Source organism: Oryzias latipes, chromosome 9 (assembly GCF_002234675.1).
Source record: "Oryzias latipes chromosome 9, ASM223467v1".
Lineage (NCBI taxonomy): Eukaryota > Metazoa > Chordata > Actinopteri > Beloniformes > Adrianichthyidae > Oryzias > Oryzias latipes.
The window spans coordinates 11,467,004-11,492,701 of NC_019867.2; the positions used below are offsets into that span (position 1 = coordinate 11,467,004).

Below are 25,698 nucleotides of genomic sequence, written 5' to 3' on the forward strand. Positions count from 1 at the left end.
CATCCCTCACCCTCTTTTTTTTGCAACTGTCTCTCCTTTATTCTTATTCATTTCATCACTCAGATTCCACCTTGTGTCAATGCTGTCACACTGCAGCCACTTCTCATCTTCCCAAATATAAATCTATCCCATGCCTGCTCTCTGTTTTCGGTTTGTATAGTGTATATTGTGGAGTCTCATTCTGTAAACTGCAGAGGGAACATTGAAAGACGCTTGAGGAGGAGCAAATCTTTGATCAGTTTTGTCCAGGGCAGCTCGGAGCACAGTTGCATTCCCAAAGCAGGAGACAATAATCAATGTCAGCCAGTCACAGGTCAATAAGCAGACTAAATAATGTTGTTCCATTATTACTGTCTTGTTTAACCAACGACACAAGAACAACAGTAATAATCAATACTGTGCCACATGACTGAGCGTGTGTTTCTGACAAAAAGGAACAACTTGTAATTGTGTGTGTGTGTGTGTCACACAGTGCAGTGCAGCCAATCAAAAAACAGTCCACAATGATCAAACATCTGAGAAAAACCCTATTTATCCATGTGTGGATTGAAAGATTTGATATATCAGGCCTTTACAATGAGCAGCATTGATGGCCCCTAATATTTTATAGCCATAAGTATAGAATTATTCATTGTTATGCTAATAATGTATGTTTTTTAATAGTTATTTAACATTTGAAGTAAATTCAAATTTTTTCTTTTGAAGATGGTTTGAGAACATAAAAGATAAAAGTGAGTGCGAGTTTATAACTTTAGTATTAAAAAAATGTTTTTTTTTAAAGGGAAATGATAAATGTTAGAGCCATTTATTGGAACTGAACAGCAAGTAATATAATAATAAATAACTTATACCACTATACTTTTAAAATAATGTAAGTTTTTATTCCCTGATATTAAATCATTTTTGGGATAACAAAATACTTTCTTTCACAAATGTTCAGGGTGCTGCACAGCTTTGATGACACCCACCAGACTTAAAACTCCAAAGCATTTTGTTATTTTAACTCTCAGCTCTGTAAATAATTCATCGGACACACCTTCCCTCCGAGGCTCTGCAGACCAAAAGCGATGGGGCTAAAAGCTTAAAGGACTTAAGCTACAGTCTGCAAGCGCAGTGGGGAAGAAACTATTCTGGGAAGAAGAACACTGCTCATTTCCCTGAAGCTACCACAGGTGTCGTCCAGCTAAGGAGTAAACAGCAAGTCAGGCAGTGTCTGCTCCCAGTCCTAAACGTAATAGTGCTGTGTATTCAAATGTCGATACCTAGTAAGGATTGCATTAATCACTGTCAACTCCTGGTTTCTACGGAGCCCATGTCCTGACATGGATAAAATAAAATATATCTTGTTCCCACAAATGAATATCTTGTTCCCACGAGTTAATATCTTGTTCCAGCAAAATAATTAAGTTTTGCAAAGGAAATAGTATCCTGTTCCTACAAAATAATATTCCATTCCCGCGAATTAATTAATTTGTGCGATTGAAATAATTATTCACTCAAGTAACTTTGAAAGAATTCAGTCTCTCTGGTCTCCTGTGGTTGACTCCATGACTTAGGGGGTGGAGGGCTTGGTCGTCGCTGCTCCTTGCCCTTCTGCCGTGGTTTGGGGTGGGGGTCGGGGCTTCCGGTGCCTGGCGGGGGCGGTGGGGGGCTCCGTTGGTCGGGGGGTCGGGTCCGGTGCCTGGGTGGGGCGGGCTGGGGCGCTGCGTGGTCCTCTGGGCTTGGGTGTGGGGGTGCGTGGTGGGGGGGTGGGGTGGTGGTCTGGCTTGGCTTGGGGGGGTGGTCCCTTTGCCTGTGCTGGGGGGGGTTGGCGGGGGGCCCTGCTCGGGTGGGGGGGGCCCAGCGGCGCCGGATGGGCTGCCCATCTGCACCTGGGGCTGGGATCGGCCCTTCCCTGGCTCTGGGACGGGACGGGACAACCCTCTCGGGGCCCCCGGTCGCTCTGGGTGTCACCCGCTTCGGCTGCGGGGTCTGGGGTGGGGTGGGGTGGGGGGCTTGTCGGCCCTGTCCTGTGGGGGGGCGTTCTGGGGGGGAGGGGGGGCCCATTATTAGTACGGGTCGGGGGGGCTAGCGGGTCGGGGTCTCCGCTGAGGCAATCAGTGGTTGCCTCGGCCGGTTGGCCTCCTCGGTCCCGTCGAGGCCTGACCAGAGCTCTTCTAGGGCTGGCGTCTGGGGGTGGGGGCCTGGGCTTGCTCCGGGGGGGGGCGACGCTTTCTGGCTCCTCTCTCTCTGTGTGGGGTGGGTGGTGCCGGGCCTGGGGTGTCGGCGCCTCCGGGGGTGGGCCCCTGGGCTGGGTGGCCCTGGCCCCTTTGCTGGGGGTGGGCTGGGGGACGGCTGTTTGACCACCGGGGGACAGTCTACCAGCTGTCCCCAACTTACCCCCTTCCTTATATAACCTCATATTAGGGTGAGGGGGTGGGGGGTCTAGCCTGCGATGCGCCTTGGGGGGGGGGGCTACTTGGGAGTGCCCCCCCTCCTATGGTTGCCGTATGGAGTGGGCCCCCCCTCTTTCGGTTTTATTTGCACCTTAGACATGTAGGGTCCTTGGTAGGGGGGGTGCTTGGACATCACTGCAAGCAAGCAGCAGATGTCCTCCTGGCACCCTACCCGCCAATTTTAACCGCACCTTAGACATTTAGGGCCCCTTGGTGTGGAGGGTGAGGGGACATCACTGTGAGTAATCAGGAGATGTCCCCTTAGTGCCCTACTCGCCAATTTTAACTGCACCCCCCTTAGTACACACACCCCTCCCCCTTCAATATATACATTCAAACATAAACACACACACATGCACACAAACACCCTCTCAAACACCCATACACGCACACACATTTTACAAGGAAGGTGGGACCTGGGTCCATCTGTCCCCTACCCCTTCCCTGGTGGGGGGTGCGGGCCCCTTGGCGATGGCGGCCGTGTCCCTTGGGTGCCGGCTCCCTGGGCCCGGCGGTGCTCTCTCCGCACGGTGGGGGGGTTCATATTACACCTGAGCCGGGGGTGTTCGTGTCCCTGGGGGGTGGGTCCTGGTCCTTGCCCCTGGGCACTGGGCCCCGCCAAACTTCCAACATGGCCGAGCCTGGTCGGGCCATATTTATAACATCCCTTGTGGGCCGCCCTTTTTTCCCCGGGGTTCCCCCCTCCTGGGCGGGGGCGGCGGGCCCCTGCCTTGCTCCTACCTGGACCAACCGTGGGCCGGGTGGGTGGCTGCCTGGAGTGCGGAGCGGGTCTCCCTTGGGGGGTCCTGGCTCGTACCTGGGGTCGGGGTGGGGGGATGCCCGGAACTCCTGGGTGGTGGTGGGGTGCTCGTCTGGGGCTGTGGGCGTCCCTCTCCGGTGGGGCCCTGCGTTGGGCTCTTCCGGCGCGGCGGGGGGCTGCTTTCCTGGCTGGGCTGGGGCGGCGCTCTCTTTCCCTCTGCGCCTCCCTGCTCTCTGGCTCTGGGGGCCTCGCGGCGGTCCTGCTGGCCCTGGCCTGGGTGGCGGTCTTGGTCGCCCGGGGGGCGGTTGTTCCCTGCCTGTTCCCGTGTGGCGTTGGGGGGGCTCCGGCTGCCGCTGCTGCTGCGGCGGGGGTATGGGTGTGGGGGTGGCTGGGCGCTCCTCCTCCTTTTCACATTCCACCATCCATTTTAGAAGAACATAAACACTCACCTGAGCACAGGTGTTAGCTCACCTTTGCACTAATAGTTTGCATGATTGAATGAATGAAAGATTTCACACTAGTTGGTTTAAAGGCATAGGTATGCGTTCGTGAACACTATCTGTTTTGTGTGCATGTTGACATGTGGACATTTTTGCGGCTAGCAGGTGTGTTGATAATATTTGAGTGTGTGTGAACAGGCCCCGCCCTTTTTGTACTACACTTGAACCGTACCGTAACGATAAACAACCAGTAAACCTGTCTGCTCTATGCTACTTCATGGTCTTACCCCCCTTCCCCTCCTATTATCACCCTCCTACCCCCCCCTCTCTCTAACGTCCCTCTCTCTTCTTCCCCTCTTTCCTTTTCCGTCCGGTCCAACACCAAAGATTTTCAAACATGATTGAAATTAATAAATTTTGGCCTCAATTACAAAAGGGGTTTATTCAGACATACCTTTGGTTTGTCTGAAGATGAATAACCCCTCTTGTTAAAATAAAATATGTCCAACACAAGAGGCCCTCAGCTCTCATCTGTTTGCCTAGCTGTTGGACAGGACAAGTTAAAAAAAAAAAAATAAAAAAAAAAAAAAAAAATAATTATTCACTTCATAAGTCATTTATAAACACTGATTGCTGCTTCGCCTAGCTCCTAGCTTCATAAACACGGATGTGAACGATAGTTGGATTCACAGCAGATACTTTCACATTTCTGTCTGTGTGTGTCTCATTACATTGCATGGAAGACATGGAGGATGTTTACAGATCAGATTTATTTATTTTAAAAAGCACAAAAGCATCGGTAATCACGTTTTCATGTCTCGGTTCATGGTACGCTCTCTGTCCATCCTGCTGCAAAAGCCGCTCTCTGCCACTACTTCCGTGTCTCTGTGACCCACATTCGTTCAAGAGGGGGAAAATTAAAGCAGAAATAGTTGATCTATTATTGTCTCGATGAAAATCAGAAAAATATCAAAAGATTTTGGATGCCCAAGCTTTCTGCTTCACCTACCGGACATAGCTCCTAGCTCCGCCGCAGAGCTCTTTTGCTCGTCATGCCGGCATTCGGGCAGCTGGCTGGCCATCTACCGGCCAGCCAGCTGCGGTATGGGATATTGTAGTTTAGGGTCGAATATGAATAATAATATTCAGGACTTGTCTTTTATTAACATACTCTTTAGCAGTCACTTTACATCCAAAGACTAGTAGACTACATGTTACCTAGCCTATCATTTGTCTTATTGTCTATGAACACATCACAGTTACAGGGCCAGGGTGATTGGTCGAGATGCATTATGGGATATGTGTGATGTATGATGGGATATGTAGCATGTAGAGCAAATCTGTGTTTATGAATGACTTATGATGTGAATAATTATTTCATTCGCACGAATTAATTATTTTGAGGGAACGAAATAGTATTTCGAGGAAACAGAGTATTATTTTGTGGGAACGGAAAATTAATTTGTGGGAACAACATATTAATTTTATGGGGACTGAATATATTTTATTTTTTCAATGTCAGGATACGGGCTCCGTAGGTTTCCGATTTGTTTCCACTAAAAAGTTATATTCCCAGGATGATGGTCGATAAATGAGATGCAGCCGGTTGATGTTTAACCCTTTAACCCTTGTGCTATCCTAGGCACTTTAACGTTGGGAGTTGGGTCATCTAGACCCACTAGACAGTACTTTGAACCTTTTTTCTTCAATGATATGTTATCTTCACTGGTGTCCATGGATTACATGAAATCTTTCCACCTTAATCCACCTTTTTCATGTTAGGGATAACACGTCAATGTAAGGGTGTGGTCATATATGATAGCACAAGGGTTAAACATTGGAGCTGTCACTGGTGACACCTAAATACCACACAAGCTTTGACATACTTTTTTGCTTTACGTGATCTTTTTGACTTTTTCATATTGTTCTGCACCAACAGAATTAGCTGAATTTGATTGAATTTGATTGATACTAAAACGTGTTGCATATCAGATTGAGGCTGCTTTGCTTTGCTTTAAAATCTGTTGGAATTATGTAAATATCCCACTCCAGTCATCTTTTGATCTATTGTAAAATCGTTCACAGTGGTCTATTTATTATAAATGGGTCTTTTTTAGCCAAATGAAAAGATCTTAGCTCATTTCTAGGACATAGTTTCTGCAGAGCGGGAGGAGTTCATCAGAAATTTGCCTCTGAGTTGTGAACGGCACTGATCCCGGAGAGTAAACCTGGAAGAACAAAAAAAATAACAACAACACAATTTTCATTGGAATGGGTCTTTAATTTTATAAACGGTTAAAGAATTATGGTAGTCAAAAGAAACACAGGAGCAGGGTTACACCACTGTTATTTCAACATTAAAATTTAAAAACGGTAAATCAAAGGCTAATCGGAAAATCCACATTCAAATTATCACCGAACTTTTGTTGTCCTGAAGCCAAAACAGCAGCCCTGTCCTGACTTTTACGACAAGACCTCAGCCCCAAACACAGATAAACCCCAACGCTGGAGGGGCGCAGAGGCGAAGAAGCAACACAAACAGCCACAACAACAATACAAGGATTTGGAGGAGCTTGAGGGAGCCTCGGGCATCCTCTGGCTTTAGTTAGCTCCTCTCTGCATCTCTTTAACTTCCATGGGTGTGGATGACATTTCTCACAACAAAAATAGGGGGAGGGGAAGGAGCACTTCAAATGCCTTTAAAGTTTTCCTTCGTCTTCAATTTGTTGAAAGTTTGAATCTTCCCTTTCCCAAAGGAAGGAATCAGTCAGACTGAAGCAGATGGATGAGAGAAGGAATGGAGACAATGAGATTTTTTAATAGGAGAAACAGAGATGCACAAAGAGAGCACTGCATGGTGGCTCAAAGACACTTAATCCATGAACTCTGATGTGGGGAAGTGAACCCCCTATAAAAGTGCATTTATCTGCCAACACCACATATGATGTCAAACGGAAAATATAAAGCCATCCCATGCATGCCGGCCCTTTCCAACATTTTCTTTGTGGGCTATGAGTGCTTCAAAGCAGCGGCCCCCAACCTTTATTTAGAGCCACTGATTGGTTTAATGTCAGACAACATTTTCACAGATCGGCCTGTACGAAACTGCTTGTCCTTTTATTTTACCTCAGCCTACAGTTTCCCTTAATATCTGAGGGTAAAATTTATAATATTCTGTCAAATATGTGCAGCTGGTTAAAACGTTTATACACACTAGATTCCATATAGAAACCATTGCTACATAATATTGATTTTCCCCTTAACTGTCAAACCAAATCAGACACCAACTTTAGCCTAATTCGAATTTCAAAGTTCGATGAATAAATACAAAAGAAAAATAACAGTCACTAAGTAGTATTTTCTAAAAATACTGCTAATAATAATAGTGTTTATAACTTTATAGGTATCATCCTTGTAATATTAGACAGCCGGTTGCTGAGTATTAAACATTGTTATGACATGTGGGAAACAATCTATATCTCAATTTAAGACTCCTGTTTTTTGTCTGTTAAATGCAGATTTCTTTTAATTTGAAGTCAATGGCTGTCTTTTTTCCTTACTGCACATTTTCTGCAAAAAGCAACTTTCCAAATATGTTTGTTTTTTGTTAACTTTGCTAGCTTGGGGGTTTACGTTAACCCTTGTGCTATTCTAGGCACTTTAATGTTGAGAGTTGGGTCATCTAGACCCACTAGACAGTGATCTGAACCTTTTTTCTTCAATGATTTGTGATCTTCACTGGTGTCCATGGATTACATGAAATCTTTCCACCTTTATCCAACTTTTTCATGGTAGGGAGAACACGTCAATGTAAGGGTGTGGTCATCTAAGATAGCACAAGGGTTAAGAAAGTAGCGGGTGGGTTTTCAACATGTAACAAAGTGACTGAGTCATATGTTGTGGAGAAAACTCACAAGATTTTCAAAATTAAACTCTATAATCATATTATAAATTCATTCATTCATTCATGATGAATGAATGAATCATATTATAAATGAAATACAAAATATGCTGGGGTTTTTGTTTCTTTCTTTTTTTTTTCTCAGTGGCTTGGTACCAACTGGTCTGGGGGGGGATTGGAGGCCACTTCTTTGAAGGCTAAAAACTACCTAAAAAATAGTATTGCTTGAGCACTTGTTCTTTGTGGCTCTTGAAAGCAACCTTTTTAATAAATGGGAATTTGATTTACAGTTAGTTTATTTTTATTTTTCAGTATGATTTTTATTATTTTACCGAGTACACATAAAAATTCCAAAAAGTAAAAACATTTAGTCTGTTTCTGATTATTCTCTCTAAATTATCTTATGACCTTCTTCCATCTGCAGTCAGCTTAGAGGTTTACAGACAAACAGTGCAGAAATGAAGCTTTTTTTAAGCAGCATTTTTGAGGAAAAAAGGAATCCTGAAATGTTCCCATTGTGCATGCAGCTTTTCCTGCCAATCCTAAATTTAAAAGCTTTGCAAAAACTGAAAATATCTGACATGTTCCAGAAGACTGAGGAACAAAAAGTATAATAGCTGCTGCATATGGAGACGTTCTGTCTATTCACATTTCTGCTGTTCCTGCCAAACTGACCATTCAGTGTGTGTGTGTGTGTGTGTGTAGGTGTGTTTGAGTGTGAGAGGTGGTTGGCTGGCCTGGAAACCCCCTTGCGTGTTAGCTTTGACCAGGGCAGAGAGTCTCCTGTCCTGCGGCATGCCATGTGCACGGCTGTGGATGCTGGTGTGTTTTACCAGAACTGGCACAACGACTGAGCCACATGTCACCAAAACACGGAGCCAATTCATGTTCCGAAAAACCGTTACGGCACTAACACACCTGCTGCTGTCAAAAGGATGAAAAGAAGAGAAAAAATGAAATAAAGGGGTTTCACAGCAGAAGCATTTGTCGGCTGGATTGAAGACTTTTTTGTGAGATACAAAATTTCCACCAAGACCTTTAGATCTACTTTATTTTGCACAAATGTCTTTGGGAGGACTGAATGCCTGTCAATTATGAGACTATGTTTATTATTTTTTTCATTTTTAGGAAATCTGGGGTTTTATGAATGCAGCAGATGATGTTCAGCTAAGAAAAGAACTGATATAAAACAGGAGCAGCCGCATGTCAAAGTAATCCAAAACCAAGTTTGAAATTGAATTTCATAGCCTTTCAGCTCCCTGCTTGGCTCCTCCTCACATGTTAACAGAAAACTGCAGACATTTAATGCTTTAATAAAAGCACACAGACGGAGCTCCTTTGTCTGATTATGAAATCATCTGCTTTGTTTTTAGCTGCTTGAACACTTATTCACTTATTTCTTCACAATAAAATTATCATATATGTACCTTTTCTAAAAAAATAAAAATTATTAAAGTCATAACATTAAAAATCATTACATATGTAATAAAAGGCAAACAATTTGGAACATCTACAAAGAACAGTGCATTTAGAGCCAAACAAAAAGAAGACAACTGGAAAAAAACAAAGTAAAATGGCCTAACATGCAACAACTACCTCCACAACCACCTCTTGAAAAGAAAATCAAATACGTTTGTTAATTATGTTTATTTTTTTTAAATAAAAATACAAAATTTTTAGCAGAATCAGAAAAGTGCTTAAAAAAAGAAAAGTACCAAAGACTCAGATATCAACTTGTCACTCTCTGAATTTCCCTTTGGGGTAAAAATATAAACATTCATATTCTATTCCATTTAGTCCCTTTTGGGGTCATGGGTTTGCCGGAGCCTATCCTGGCCACTTGTGGGCGAAGGCGGGGATGCCCTGAACGGGTCGCCAGTCTGTCGCAGGGTAGAATGTCCACAAACACACACCCATTCACTCTCACACTCACGGACAATTTAGAGTTGCCAATTAACCTATGAAGCATGTTTTTTTGGATGATGGGAGGAAGCTGGAGATCCAGGAGAGAACCCATGCATGCACGGGGAGAACATGCAAACTCCACACAGAAAGGTCCCCATTGATGTTGTGTTTCTCATGTCCCCCAGCCAGGACTTGAACCAGGGGCCTTGTCGTGAGGCAAGAGCGCTAACCACTGCGCCACCGTGCAGCCAAAATATAAACATTTCAAAAGTAATTACGCAAATATGCAGGAAAACCTTACAAATGCAATGGTTTCATTGCTCGTTTTATCCTTAATTACTTTTGAAAATATAAACATTTCAAAAGTAATTAAGGATAAAACAAGCAATGAAACCACTGCATTTGATAGGTTTTTCTGCATATTTGTGTAGCTCCGGCATTGTTTTCCTGAGTTGTGATATTAGCTTTTCTCCTACAAAGAATTGAAATCTGCAACTCCTCCGTGAAATTACATCTTAGTTTCATCAGCTGTAAGAAAACAGCAGGAAGTCCCAATCTCCATTCCATCATTAAACATAATGATGGGATTCTTTACTTTTGCATGAGCAACATATCAAATATTAACCCTCAATGATTAAAGCATATGTTGAGGTTTTTAGAAGTCCTTCTACAACAGATAGATGTGTTTTTCTGGTTTTGTGGCACTACAGAAAATTAGTCACTCAGCCAAGGCGAAATGATTGAAGAGTCATCAAGTTTGTAAAGCTCCTCTGTAAAAAAAAAGAAATGTAATGGAAAGATGGTGGCATTTGATTATGACGCTAAATTACTGCAAGAGGACCTGACTGCAGACATCAACATCCACAACAAGTAGTCCCCCAATATCACTGGAAAAAACTTTAATTATCTGGTGACCCTAACAGAAAATTTGTCTCGTTTCAAAATTAATAAAAGTTGTATCTACAATTCTGAACACTTTTGGGTTAGGGCTAGGGTTAGGATTCGGGTTAAAGTAAATCGTCTTATTTCTGCTTCTGGACGATGATGTCAGGCAGGTGCCATCTTGCCTGCAGCCAGGTCCCTTTCAATCACTGAGCTACAGTTCGTGACACAACGGAGCAGAAGCTGCTGTGACGCTGGTTCTTTGGGTAAACTCAGCCCTCAAATCAAAGTCAAAGATTCACAAAATGAATCCAAGATGTGTTTAGTAAATGGCGCCTTCAAACCTTCAAGAAAAACAACAACTTAACAAATCCTCACCGTAAATCCAGGTTTGCTTTGTCGGTTGACAGATTCTTCCCTCCTTGTGCTACGCTGCACTGTAAGATTTGCTGTCAGAGCGCTGTTTTCAATTCAGTTTCTTCTTTTTTTTTTTTTTTCTGGTTGCTTCACAGATTTATTTGAACATCTCTTCCAGCTATCTGACAGCCAGCACTTAGGTCTTCACCCACACACATCCTGACAACAACATGGCTGTGAGTCTCACAACACATGTAACAAAGTGACCACATCAGTGCTGCAGAGCTATTCCTCACCACATACTTCCACATGTTCTGTTTACACAGCATATGCGCTTCATAAAACTCACATAGGATGTTAAGTTAATGTGACAAAACATGTGTCTGCAAGCTTTTGATGCAGGTCAGTTTGAATGCTCAGAAGCCCCTCCCCTTTTCCCCAACATAGCCTTTCCACATGAGTCATCTTTATGTGGGATTTTGTGTAAATTATTTTGGAAAAAGCTGGAAAAGAGTTGTCAGTTTGTCGGAAAAATCTCAATTACAATCATAAATGGCAGCCTTCTGTACACATCATTTCCTGAAACTTTCATGGATCTGTAATTTAAACATAGACGGTCACAGAGGTGATCATTTTTAATAAATCTAAGTTGCATCAAAAACATCCTGCAGATCCAAAATGGTGTGAAAGAAAAAGGCAGACATCACAATTATGCTCACTTTGATCACAGCTCGCATAAAATGAAACAAACAGAAGCCATAAAAACCAAATAGGAGGAATGTGTTCGGGTCACCCTGAAGGTTACTTTGTTCTCAAACACAAACCACCAAAACTTTGTGTGATAATCAACACAGAGAGCCTGAAGGTTTTAAAAATAAAGAAGGAAAAAAAAGGTTGAATAAATACACACAAACATGTTTGCTCATATGCAGAAAATGAGGGAACACAAAACACACAAAGGTCTGTGTAGGAGGCGATCAATAGAAACAAAGCACAGCTGAAATATTCTATCACCGAGAACAAAAAACAAGTCAGGAGGCCTCTACTTTTATAGCTTCACTGCTGAGTCACAAACAGGAGCATTTTCACTCAGAGGCTGATGAGACAAGAAGTTGGGGAGATTTAAAAAAAAAAAAAAAAAAAAAAAGGAAAATCTTTTCAAATATCTGAGAGAACTCCATCAACTATCATTTCATTTTTAGGCATCCTGGAAGAACCAAATTGTGATGTTTGATTATGGCACCTTCAATTTTGTGTAAATGTTTGACATCTGCAGATCTATTAAACAAAATCCAAAATTGATGAAAACATTTTTGGAGAAAAACTGTTTTTGATGATTAATTTCACATTGAGAAAATTCAAGATACAAAAGTTTACTGTATCTTTTTGTGCAGATTTCCTCTCGTTCTGGTGCAATTCTCAGTGAGCTGACATATTTAGAGCGTTTTGGAGTTCAGATAAGGAAAAAATAAAGTTTAAAAAATTACTTTTAAAAAAAGCTAATTAAAATAAACCTCGAAGTCTCATTAAAGTTTATCTTAAGATTCACATAAACTTTCCTATTCCTATTCCTAAACTGTCCCATTATGCACTGCAAAAAATTGAAAATAGAAGTAGATTGATGATTTCATATCCAGTCAAAATAGTAACTGAACCACTGAATTAAAATAAGACCATTACAACATGGTGGATCACATGACCAGTGATCATTGTTCCGTTCAAACACCACATGAAAACAGCATTTCTCCAAGTTTTTTTGTTTTTTTTTTCCCTGCAGAAAATCAACCTATTGGTGCAACTGGCACTAAAAGGGAAATATAAGTTTGGAAATAAAAATCTGAATTGTTCTGTTTCAATCAAAATGAAACCATGTTTTTGTCCAGATTTCATATTATTTATTTCTCTTATGGAATAGATTACCATTTAAAAGCTTCTGGCCCTTCTGGCCCACAAGACAAAAGGTTTGCCCACCCCTGAGCCAGCCGTTCAATAGTTGTAGCATGTCTACTCCCAAATTGGAACCATGGGTTTGAATGCAGTCAATCGGTCCAAATCTGTGTTTGGCAGAAAATGTCTGAGTGGTCAACGGACGAGTCAGATCCTCATGTAATTCCTGGTTGTAGCTATGACTGCAGGAAAGAACACAATTCCACACTCCAGTGTCACAACTACTAAAACTTTGTAGAACTACAACTAACTGTGTATAAAGAGGATTTGTAGAGTTCTGCAGACAGAAATAGTAGCATAAAGTAGTAATAGTAGCAATTTTTTGTATAAATTGAGCATCAGATGGTGTGTTGCACTGAATTTACAAACAGCTTTGACAATTAAATCAGCAGTGACCATCTCTCCAATGATTACCAACCGGTACATGTACGCCTATTGGAAACAAAAAACAGATAAATCTATAAAATGTCCAACAAGAAAATATCAAATCATAGTATTTTTAAAAAAAAAGTGATTCTATTTATTTTTTTAAACTGTCAGAATCAAGCAGCCAAAAACATAAAGGCAATCTTCTCTCGACTGTAATTTCACGACTAAGCTTCCACTAATTATAACCTTTTATGCCAAGGTAAAGATTCAAGGTAATAGCTTTGATATGACTGTACTGTAAATGCCAGTGGATTCTATATTTAGTATTTTTGCTTTAATAGATCACTTCCATCCTGAAGAATCATGATTAATAGCCATCCCTGAAGTCCAAAGTCTGTCTCCATATCCAACTCATTAAGTCCTACTCCTGCGTGATGCTTTTCTACCTGCTTTTCTTCCTTTTTTTGTCCTCCCTCCTCATTCATGTACAGTTTTTTTTTTTTTTTACAGTAGAACCAAATACTTCACGGACCAATATTCCAACAGGAGAGGATCATTGCAAAGCCTCATTTGTCTCCAACCTCTTCCTAGAGTGCCGTCCATACCTGTGCTCCTTTGGGGGCGAGAATAAAAATGCTGTGTGGATAGATAATTCTAGAGCATAACAATGTGATATTTCATCCACATGTGCACACACACACAGACATACATATATATATACGCACACACCCATACTTTAATGTACAAAACATGCCTTTTCAGCAAAGTGCTGCCCATACTCATTAGCCCCTTACAGTGCCGTGCTGAAATGAATCAAATTGGAGTAGTTGCATGAAATCTTGTCACCTGCAGAGCAAACTATAGCAGGTTTATCATAACAGTGGCGAGAAGTCAAACTCCAGCAGCATATGGACCCTCCTGTGTGCTTGTTTTGAACACAACAAGCTCTACATTATATGAAAAATTCTATTTTTACATCATTGTGTCATTGCGAGGGTTGTGCCCTTGTTTTTTGCCAATCCCACACATTTAAGAATTCAGCAAATTACATCATGTCGCACGGTTTTTCTAAGCGGGAAACAAGGCGATCGTAACCTCTTTTTTTTACGACAGACGCTAAATCCCCTTTTTCACGGCATCCTACTGAATTACAATGTACTCTTTCACAGGAGTCGTAACTCTTGTGCGGAGCACAGATGTAAGCTGAGGAGGTAAAAAGTTACAGTGGCTATTATAGTAATTATAGTTTTGCATATCTCCTTGGACGGGCTGTTGGATTACAGTCAGCTTTGGCAAAAAAAAAAAAAAAAGGAAAAGAAAGGGAAGAAAAGGGTTCCTGTTGGGGCGGATGGTGAGGAGGGCGGATTGATGAAGCAAGAAAGAATGAAAAGGAAAAGCAGCTGAAAACAGGGAAACGTGAGGAGAGAAAGGGCAGAAAAGGCAGAAATCGAGTAACAAAGGAATATAGAATATAGCAATGAAAGTTATAGAGGGCTAATCCTTCATGCAGCTTCCTAACACCCCTCTGCCCACTTGCTCCCTCCTCCTCATCCTCCTCCTTTCTCTGTTATCAAGCAGAAGTTGAATGGGCCTTTACAGTGAGGCTTTGTTTCATATCACAAAAGAACGAGAGTGTCAAATTCGCTCTCTTCTCTTCAAATAAAACGGGAAAAAAAGAAGAGCACCTCGTTTTTTTTTTCTGTTTTGCTTTCTGCAAAATGTTATAAGTCTCTTTCTCTAAATATTTGTCCCCATTTCCCATCTTCGTGCTCAAAAAGGAGCACATCACAAGCTGTTAAAACGAAGAAAACAAGAAAAGAAAAAAACCTGGGTCCCAGCCTTCTGGACCTCCTGTCACAACACTTTTCTGAACCCCACCTTAATTACATATTCATGGTGACACAGATAAGACTCCTTTGCCCCAACACACAAACAGGACCCCGTGCCAGATTACCCAACGCCCATCTGCTGGTCATGTGTCTGCCCTTGAGGAATTCTTCAAAAGAGCAGACGCATCTCGAAATGGCTTGTATTGGTTAGTGTTTCGAGCATCAAACTTGTGCGGTACTGTGAATTTCAACACTTCTGCCCTGTCTGTGCGCCTATTGTGAAATAACAATTATAATTCCAGTTGAACTTTAACACGAGCGGCGTAAGCGGAAAATCTGGAGGTGGCAGACGGCTCCTTTGGCATCTATCCAATGAAAGTGTCAAAGACAGACACAGGACGGGACAGCGGATTAAAGTGGCAGAAGTTTCCTCACTGAATAGAAGAAAGCATCTTCTATCACGCAGAAGAGCAGCTTGTTGTTTTTGATTAACACAAACCAATCCAGGGTATTTACTGGATGTTTTACAGTGTCTAATAAAAAGATTATACAGGCTATGAAAAACCTAAGCGGGGGGGCTGTGGACACAACTGCGGCGTTAAAACTAAAATACAAGGTGGGTTTTCAATAAAGAGCAGCAGGAATAGTCTGAGCTTTTTTTTTTTAATCCATCTCCATCCATCATTCAATCACTTTTAATTCCATCTATCTGAACCAGACCTGGCCATGAGAGGAAACAAACGTCCCCCCCTTTGGCTGACTGATGACTGTCTATGACCAAACACATGGACACAAAGATAAAAAAGTCCCGCCGTTCCCAATCCCACTTCAGAATAATAATGAGTCCCTTATTTTAATGTAGCCACATGTTTTCTGACCCACTAGAACAAGTGTGATGGGGGGAAAAAAACAGTTGTGGAAAAAAATCAAATAAACAATAGATTGGGTGATGAGCAAACAGATGGAAGAGACAAAAGCAGGACAGAGAGATGAGAACTAGAGAAACTGGGACGATTGACATGAGAGGGAATCAAGGCGATAGACGGTTTGACGGGAATTCCCATAGTTCACTCTTTTGAAGAGATTTTTCATTCCAGCTCAATAGAAAATACACATTAAGAGAATTATTTTATAATTTCGGTCAATATTTTAATTTTCTGAATGTGTTCTGTACAGTTTGGTAATAATTTCAAGATAACAACTTAAAGACCCACTGATTAAAATCCTGTTTTGGGTGATTTAACCCAAAACAGGGTAATTGTTCTCTTGATGGAGGACATATATAAAGAAAATTCCGCTTAAAACTGCATTTTTAAATATTTCTTTATTGAAATTGTTGTGAAGCGGGAGCAGATGAAATAATGTTGTTGGAAAAACCCTGTAGTGGTGACACTACAGTCGGCGAGCCACAAACTCCGTGCTCTGCTCTATTCTGATGCATCTACTCTGAATAGATTGACTGTTTTCCTTGTTACTTGTCCGAGCTAGCATCAAAGCTGTATGGCTGAATAGCTTCAATATCGCTCTCCATTTTTGCTGCACCTGTAATGTTAGGTTGGGGTTGTGAGCGACTGTAAGTTAGTGGGAGAGAGTTGATGGAAAATGAGGGAAGGCTTACTCCTTGGCAACAATTCAGGCAAATTTCCAATGAACTCTGCAGAAACTATGTCCTGGAAAATTACAGGTTTTTTTTTGTTTTTTATTTTTAAAAAAAGACATACTTATATTTAAAAGACCTCTGGAAATGCTTTTACATGAAATAAAAAAATGATTAAAGTGGGACTTTCAATCATTAAACAGTTGGAACACGCAGGACTAAATAGTAAACCGTAATTGGGAACAAATGGCATTTTCCCACTGCCACCACCCATCAGACACACAGACACACAGCGACGCAGATAGAGAAACTAAAACACAAAAGTCTGGAAATGGGAGCAGCAACGTAGCTTAGGTTACGCAGGCCATGAAAAATTCATAATTCCAGATCGTTACATGAAACTCTAGAAGGAATTAGGCCCAACAGCAGGAGAAGCTGGGAATCAGTTTCAGAGAGTTTCTGTGTCTTCCGCCTTTTCCCCCTTTCTGTTTAGCTTTCATTCTAGAAAAACAAGCACTAACGCACGCGGTCTGACACTGGGATCTGTTCCTACGCTCCATACTGGGTTTTCCCCTGTGGAGAATCACAGACTCTAAATGGTGCAAAAGGTGGGGGTGGAAGGGTGCGTTTAAGTTGATACTTTTTCTGAAAAACCGCGAATCTCTTCCGCTTTGATGTCATCTTTCCCTGCAAAAGTTCACCACAAACAATCCAAACACGGTGTTCTTGATTCTTGAAATAGACCAACTGCTGTTTGTTCAAGTGAAACCCAAGCAGCTGTAGGTGGACACGTCAAGGATTTACAACACAAACAAGGCCACAGCCACGGATCGAGAAGTTCAATCGAGAAAGACGCCCGAATCAACTCCGCAGTAGATGAGAGTGAACGACTTAGGAGCCAAAACTGAAATATGGGCGCAGAAACATGTCAAAAGACTCTGAGATGCATGGATGAACAGGCAAAGATACTATTTCTTTTTTATTTTGAAGGGCACAAAAGGGCGAAGGAAATCTGCCATCTCTAGGCTGTCCTAGCAGCAGGAGGGTCTTCTATACAAAACAACCCCAGACACAGTCAAAGGCTTCCTTTCACACACTCCGTCCAAGCGCACACACCATGCACGCAGGGCAGAGTTACACATTCAGCATAGAAAATGCAGACAGAAAACAGCTTTGTCTGACTGCAGAAATATCTGCCTATGTGCATGTGTGTGTATGTGGGGCAGTCAGTCAGCTTATCAAATCCTAGTGGAGTGATCAAAGCTCGGACAAACCACCCAGAGAGATCTCCAATCCTCGTGCATTCATCCTTTCTCTCCGCGTTCCTTCCTCTCCCCCTTTGATAGATAAACACAATCAAATTTTCCACAGAAAACCTGTTGGAGCAGCCGCCGCACGCTGGCTGCAGCGGCACAGCAAATCAAAGTGTCCTGTTTAGATCCAACAAGTCCCAGCTGTCTCCCTCGCTGGGACCTCTGGCACAGCCGTCGTACCCAAATGTGCACAAGTACGTGCGCACCAATGCAGCAAATCACCACGAGGGCTTTGCTTGAGCACTGCAGCTCTGCCAACTTCACAAACAAACTCACTGCACAGGATTTATCTGTGACAATCCCTAAACTGCCATGTTCATAAACAAGCACACACACCTCAAAGGAGCACTTTAATGCAACTCTCCACCTGCACGGTTTGACTGTTTGACTGGGAAACACATATATCAGCTTCTTGGAAAAAAAGTTAAGCAATTAACATCGTGTTTGCATCACAATATTTTGCTGGTTTATGAATTTTAACACCAACGGGATCTGATCTCAGCATTGGGAGCAAAAAAAAGGTGTTTATCCACGGTGACTCAGAAAAAAAAGAAGAAAAAATGTAAACATTTGGCATAACTTTTCCAGCAATTAGACATTTGTTTGTTTGTTTTACATGCTTCCACCTAAAATCCCTTTCCTGCCACTTCAAAGTGCTTAAAACGCACACAAAACTGATGCACAAGGTGGCAAATAAATATGAGCTCCACCCTGAATTTACAAGTGGTTTAAATAAGCATGATGTGATGTGCTAAATTGTCCGATCTGAACGGTCCTTTATAATAAACAAGGCGACTCTTCAGGCTGAATATAGTGATCCTGACAGCTATTCACTCCACATGAAAATGCAAAGGGGCAGAGCTAATGGTTTTTTAATAGCCACCATCGCTGGAGGGAGTGGCTTCGTGAAAAGACAGACATATGCACTTGAGATGGCGTGAGTGGATCTTGACTAACACTCCTCCCCGTATTGTACTGGCACATGTTCGTTTGTGTACAAATATCACCGCCTGCAAGAGTCTGCGGTCTGCACAGACAAAGACATGAAGACAAAACCCAAACTGCTTAATTAAATGACGTAAAGCTTAGGAGGGAATTAATGGAGGGTTAAATGATTTGGATTAAACCCCATTTGGAGCAGCAAAAGTGCACCAAAAAAAAATCTGATTGAGGTTCCCTACGGCTTTTCATTAGGCTTTAATCCACAGTAGTTCCAGCATCGTTCTTACAAACCCCTTCATTCTGAGTTCAATCAGTTAGGACTTGAAAACAAACTGGCTATTAAATTTGAGTCACAACAAGTGGCAGATACTGGCTGTAAGAGATTAAATGTAGCATGAAAATCATTCAAAATGAACAAAATATGGCAAGAATGGTTCCATTTCCTTTCTGCTGTCTACCTGAAAAGGAGGATTCAGCTCTGCACATTCGGGATTCATGCTCTAAACAAAGCACCCCCAAACAACTTGATTAGGGTTGCAAGATCGCCTTTTTGCCCCACTATAGAGCAACTAATAGGTGACTCCTTGCACACATTCTTCAGAATTATGAACCAGGTTGTCAGGAGCAAAAAAAGCAAAGTGGGGGAATGCCAGACGAAGGCTGGCGAGGACAACCATGGAAACAAACCCTTAGAAGAGATGACAGAGGGAGAAGAAAACTGCATTTTTTAGAAGTGCAAAACGACTGACGGCTGTCACCTCCCTAAAATGCACCAGCAATGTGAGTCTCAATTATCTCCTTCCTCTAGAGAGCTTCATATCAGTGCCAGGCTGCCATCCATAATAGATGGGTGAAGGCCTATTCAAAAAATGCGCCCCTAAATTGCAGTGTATCGATTTACAGGTGAACCAATAAAGAATCGGAGGAATGAATATTGGAGGGACTTACTGACATTTTCTTCCTCTGGGCAACAAGAGAGACGCAGCAGCAAACATCATGTCCAATTACTGACCAAATTCACCACAAAAGCCCTTGGCCAATTTGTAATGTCAATACTAATTAATAGACTTCATCCTGCAGGAGACTGCAGTTTGCTTTCTGCTCACTGCTACAGCAGTTAGAATAGAACAATCCAAGCTTCAGTGACAAGGTTCCATGATGAGGAACATTAGGTTATCATCGTGGGTTCCATGATTAGGTTCACGTTCATCCAAAAGAATTTAAACTACACTTTGTGCCCCTTTTGGCGCTCCCACTAAGAAGGTAAAGTGCGTGGAAAGCCTTGTGGCGCGGCTGGAGTGGGACTGAATGTCTCAGTATTTTTTTTTCATCCCCTTTTTGGTGTCATGCACTTGCTTTGTACAGTCCAACCTCCGCAGTAGCAGCTAGTATTCCGGAGTTGCTGTGGCGTTCCGCAGAAATATCACTTCAATTTCCCTTTTATGTCCCACTTGGGGCGCGTGGTGGACACAGTTGTAATACAGCAGCAAATAATGTCCACAACCTGGCGTCCCCCCCTTCAGAGAGCGCGCTTTGTTTGGACTCTTTCAAACAGAATCTTGGGAAGTTGTGGCATCATGTGCTCATTGTTTTTTGGTGCATTCAACGCGCAGAATTTTGGCCAAAGAAACAGATTTGTGCTCATCCGGCTGACAAAAGCGCAACTTCATTCGTTTTTTTTTTTTTTTATGAATTACCTTTAATGAAAGGATTCATCTATCATTCCATCAGGGACACTGGTGGAGTTCTGTCTTCCAGCGCGCGCATCTAACATCTTTTCCCCTCAGCGTGAAAATGTTAAGGCAGATCTGCCATTTTCTTCAGGGGACGCGCGTCTAACTCACGCAACTGTCCGTGCCAAGACGCGGCAGGTCTGACAACGCGCCCCGTCTTACCTTGCGTGACTACAGGGTGCGCAAGCGCCAGGAGAAGCAGGATGCCCGGCGCGGTGCACATCCTCAGTAGGCTGGAGCCTTCGAGCGCTACTCCACTTCTCAGTCCACTTTTACCCATCACAGATGACGCGGAGCAGGAAAAAAATCTTCAGAAATGAAAAAAACAAAACAAAAAAAACAAAAACTCCCCAACTCCTCGCTCCACGACGGGGGTTAGAAGACCCCCCGTCTCCAACAGCACAAGATCCGCGGAAGACTCCCAAGGCAACCGTGCTGGTGTAAAAGCGTTACTCCGCGTTGAGAGAACTGGAGGTGCTTGAATGAGCGCGCGCTCCCGTGGCTCCTGTCAGCGCCTCTGCTGCCTCACCACTGATCTCCTTCCTCTCTCCACCTTCAGCGTCTCCGTTTACGCAGAGAGAGAGAAATGCCACCGCCCTCTGGCTAACGTACTTCCAATTTCTACCTCTCCCTTCTGCTCCCCCCCTTTCACTGATTTCCTCCCCATGATGATGATCCGGTGTGTTTCAGCGCTGCTGTTCAGTGATGCGTCCTCCCATGCTGTGCCTCTGAATCGGAGTCCGCCAGCAGAACTTTCTTGTGTTGCTAAAATACTAAAAATGTGGGTCTTTTAACCGGAACTTTTTACGCTTGTTTGCCTCAACGAGGTTGGTTTCGTGTAATCCTTCAAATTAAAAGCATTTCCCCTCATAAATGAGCTTCACTCATTCGGTCCAGCTGCGTCTTTCACATATGGAGCAAACTATTAATATTCAGAAAAGATCAGCGACTAGTTTCTGCCCCCTGACGGCCACATCAGCTGGACCTGTGAGTTCTCACAGATGGAGTTCTGCCTAATCTATGCAAAATGTGAAGAATAAAAGGAAACATGACTCATTAAGGATGATTTTGTTTATTGTAGTAAGCTTCATCAATAATCAGGTGTTTCATTTTTCATTAATTTGTCTTTTGTCTCACGCACATTGGTTTTGAAGGATGTCCTTTGTGGATTCCGGCAAAATTAAGCCACACAGCAGAAATCTAAAAAGCTGCAGCTCAATTTTTTTCTTACTAAAGAGCTAAAATGACTTGCCAAACAGGCTCAATATATGTGCTTGTACACACACAGCTGCAATAATTCTCCACAGTGTTGCTGCACAGTCATTTGAGCGGCACAGCCTGGATCATGCATTGTAAATAGCAATAGTAAAATGCGTGCTTGGTGCCATTTGTCACCACAGCAGCCCTGCAGCTCAGAGACTACCAGTGGAAGTAGCCGCTGCCCACAGGGACCAGTAAAAGGCTTTTTATTCTGCCACTTTATTGGGAATGGGAAAGCAATAAGTTACACAGGAAACATATGGCACTCCTGGATATGGATCAGCACTTACCCAAGCTGCAGTCAGTGGCAAAGGGATTTTCACTGTTATGCATGGAGGCACAGAACATATATTCCTTCTGTTGACAGCCAGTGACTTGAACCTAATACTTGTGTTAAATCAAGGCATCATTTTGACATTGTGCTGGATTATTTTTTTCCTTTATTATCCAACTTTGATGCTTTTTTAGGGAAACCTGAGACAAGTTTGTTAAAGATTCATTCTTTCTGAAGAAAAGTCCTGCTGTATCTTTAGAAGATTAACACTGTTGGGTATAGGAAGTGAAATGGGCTTTGAACAGCATGATAAAATAAATAAATAAAGAGAAAGTCAATGGATAAAGTTTTTCATTTTCACCCCCATCATGAATTAATCAAAAATTAATTAAAAAAAGAAAAATTCATTTAAACCTAGGTCACATACAGTAAACCAAAATGCCACAGCTCTGCGACTTAAAAGCAAGTTTTTCAGAAAATTTGGCAGGTGGCCACATGGGGGCGTTAGAAATCGGGAAGCAGCCACATTTTTACACACCGTGTGTTGGCAACAAAGGTTTCAAGACTAGAGGATTTTTATTTTATTTTTATTTCTTTTTTTACATCGGGCACATTAGGAGGTAACGCAGTGGCAGACCAGTGACAGGCAGATGGTTGGAAGGCAGTAGCATGATAGTTTACTGATAGGAGGGTCTCAAAGGTCCCCAAGGCCTCATTACTGACAATAACGAGAACTGGTACAGATAGGAGATCCAACACTTGGAGGAGTGGTGTTCAGCCAACGATCTGGTCCTCAATCCTACCAAAACCAAGGAGGTCATTATAGACTTCAGGAGGACCAGGAGAACGACTCAACCCCCACTCCACATCAGAGGTGAGGAGGTGGAACAGACCGACTGTCAGGTTTCTTGGCACGCACATTTCCAAGAACCAGACATGGACACTGAACACCTCCAAACTGGTAAAAGGGCCTATCAGAGGATGTACGTCCTGAGGAAGCTGAGGAAGGCGGGTCTGGCCACTGAAATTCTCACAAAGTTCTACAGGAGCACCATGGAGAGCATCCTCTGCCAGGGCTGTACAGGGAGGTACAGCAGCTGCAGAGGAGAGACCTGTCCCGGGTGGTGAAGACAGCGCAGAGGATTGTGGGAGCTGAGCTCCCAGACCTTGACGCGGTTCACAAAGAGCATCCAAAGAGAAGAGCAAGGGCCATCAGCATGGACAGCAGCCATCCTGGACATTCCCTGTTTGTGCCGCTGCTTCTTCCCCAGAGCTGTAGTCTCCATTACCCCCCCCCCCTCCCCCCGCTTTCTATCTCCCACTGACTCAAATCTTATTCATCTTGGACATCCCTCAGTATAACACCACTGAATGTGCAGTTAAGTCAAGAGCTGTTTATTTATCATGACATTTTTATTTAAAACTTCTCAACGTATTTCTGATTTTTTATATTCTTATATTGTTTTTTTTATTTTTTGATTTCTGCTTCTTCTTTTTGACTGACTGCCAACAGAATTTTGTTGGAGAAATACACTGACAATAAAATCTTTGAAAATCGTCTGGTGATCGACTGGCTAGCCTCATCATACATCATAAATTGTACCATATTTCCATTTAGCATTATGAATTTCAACCCATAGTTGACACAAATTCTGTGTATTTGCCAAATCTATAGTGCCAACAAAACAATGGAAAGATGTTGCAGCTCTGTCTCAATCATCACCGCTTTCATTTTAAATTATAATAGAAATGTCCTTTTGTTTCGGCCAGTTCAAATCTCTCATTTTCCCTCGTGTCATTTTTTATCATCTCTGCTTGCCTCTTCGGTGCAAAGTTGAAGAGAGGAGTGGAGAATGTGTAAATTGAAAAATGGCATTCAGGGCAGGTGTTAATGATGAAAACCTCCTCGGGGGGTGAAAGGTGGAAGCTGCTTAATATAAGCCTTTGACATAAGAGCTGGTTGTTTTTAGCTCAAACCATACACAGCAGTGTTATATACGCACTTCTTCGTTTCAGAAAGTCAGGCAGTGGAACTAAAAAAAAATTCACAACACTTAAAAAAAAACTGTCGACAAATGACCAAAATCAAAAGACAAACAGCTGAAGGGTCTTCAAAACTTCTTGAAGCTGTCCCCAACTGTAAAACCAGACAGACATTCCAGAATGTCTAAAGGGTAGAAATGAGAGTTCTTCCAGGAAAATGGGTTCTTTGTCCAGGAAATAATCCAAGTTTTCAGACGTTTAATAGAAAACCTTTTAAAATGACCTTATTGAAGCTGCAGCAAAGTGTTCTTTTACTTGCAACAAACAACACAAAGAGGATGTTTGTCTGGACTAGACTGCAACAAGTGGGTAATCAGATTCAACAACTTCGTCTGATGGCTTCGTTTTTTAAGCTGTGTTCACATCCCATGTAGCCACGCTACATGTCTGTTCCACTAAACATACTCTGCTGCGAACAAAACAGGAGATTATTGACGTTGATGACACGCACAGATATCTCTTTGGTCGAAGATGATTTTTTTGAGCGTATGTGCTCATTTGTTATTTTTCATTTGTGGTGATAGTGTTAATGTGAAAATGTTGCATAAAGTGATTTTAAAGCGTTGTCATCATTTTGCACAAGACATGACGCAACAACTACAAAACAGTCAGTTTCTACAAAGGCATTCGAAGCATTATAGCATTCAACAAAAGGTATACATCCTCAACTCACCTGCTCCAACTGCTGTTTATTCCACTCGCAACAAACAGGTGAACTTCATTTATATAATTTCAGCTTTCTGTTCAACTGACACGCCCACCACATCAGTGTATACAAGATATCACTTGTTTAGACTGAATCAAGACTTACTCGTTTCCAATCAAGAGGCGTCAAGTTTCAGTGTTAAGTCAATGTGCACAGACCCAATCACAGGCCTTTGCAGCGTGATTTGAACGTCAGGCACAATGATCTGGTGACAATGCTTTTCAATTGGTGCTGTGAAAAGTTGCCGCCCGAGTTCAAATATCTGAACTTGGGTGAATCAGGAACTCAGCTTCAGCCTGAGACTTGTTCGTGATGTGGTCAGCAGGTGGAGTCTAAAATAATCATGGATAGATGATCATTCTCCTCCTGAACTTTATATTTTTTTCTACTGGAATTGAGACAATAACAAAAATATTTTTTAACTTTATTTTTATTTTGGTCCTTCTCTGACTTTTGTTGGACTGCAAGTAGTCAAACTGAGTCACAGAGAGACGGAAGTACAGGAAAAGACTGAATGATCTCGTGAACCCAGACATGGAGACCTGATTACCAACGCTTTTGTAGAGCTCCGCAAATTAAATACATTTGATTTCTCAACATAATTTGTGTTTTCCATTCATTATAGTAGTAGGTTTAGGGGCTGTCATCTGTCAATTCTGACACAAGAATTGACAATGCCTCTTGGATAAGAAGTGAAATATCTTAACTTTAAAAACTAAGTCCAGATGACAGCCCCTAAACCTACTACTATGATGGAATAAACCTGGATGAATCAGAGTCTTCATAAACATATTTTCCATGCATTGTATATTAGATATACAGGCAAAGCTTCCATGTAGGGATGAGGGTAAAAACTTTGGACAGTAGCTCCTCTCAAACACGTCTAGAGTGTCAAGTTTATGAATGCATTTTTGGACAAGCGTCCAGCAGCAAATTTGAGTCATCTCTCAAATGAGGCAGAGGACGCAAATTCCTCACGTGTATTGCGTTTTATGTGACCGCAGC

General features: G+C 42.3%; 1 protein-coding gene across 2 annotated transcripts in view; it reads right to left on the reverse strand.

Moving 5' to 3' along the window:
• Positions 1–21,150, reverse strand: part of LOC101174433 (netrin receptor UNC5C) — a 199,128-nt gene extending 177,978 nt beyond the window's left edge. Inside the window, exon 1 of one of the 2 annotated variants that reach the window (XM_011479047.3) lies at positions 20,573–21,150. In XM_011479047.3, the coding sequence (XP_011477349.1) occupies positions 20,573–20,690 (118 nt within the window). In that variant the 5' untranslated portion in view covers positions 20,691–21,150. The remainder of the gene's footprint in view (positions 1–20,572) is intronic. The other variant, XM_004072344.4, reaches the window with a different exon arrangement.
• Between the last annotated feature and the right edge of the window lie 4,548 nt (positions 21,151–25,698).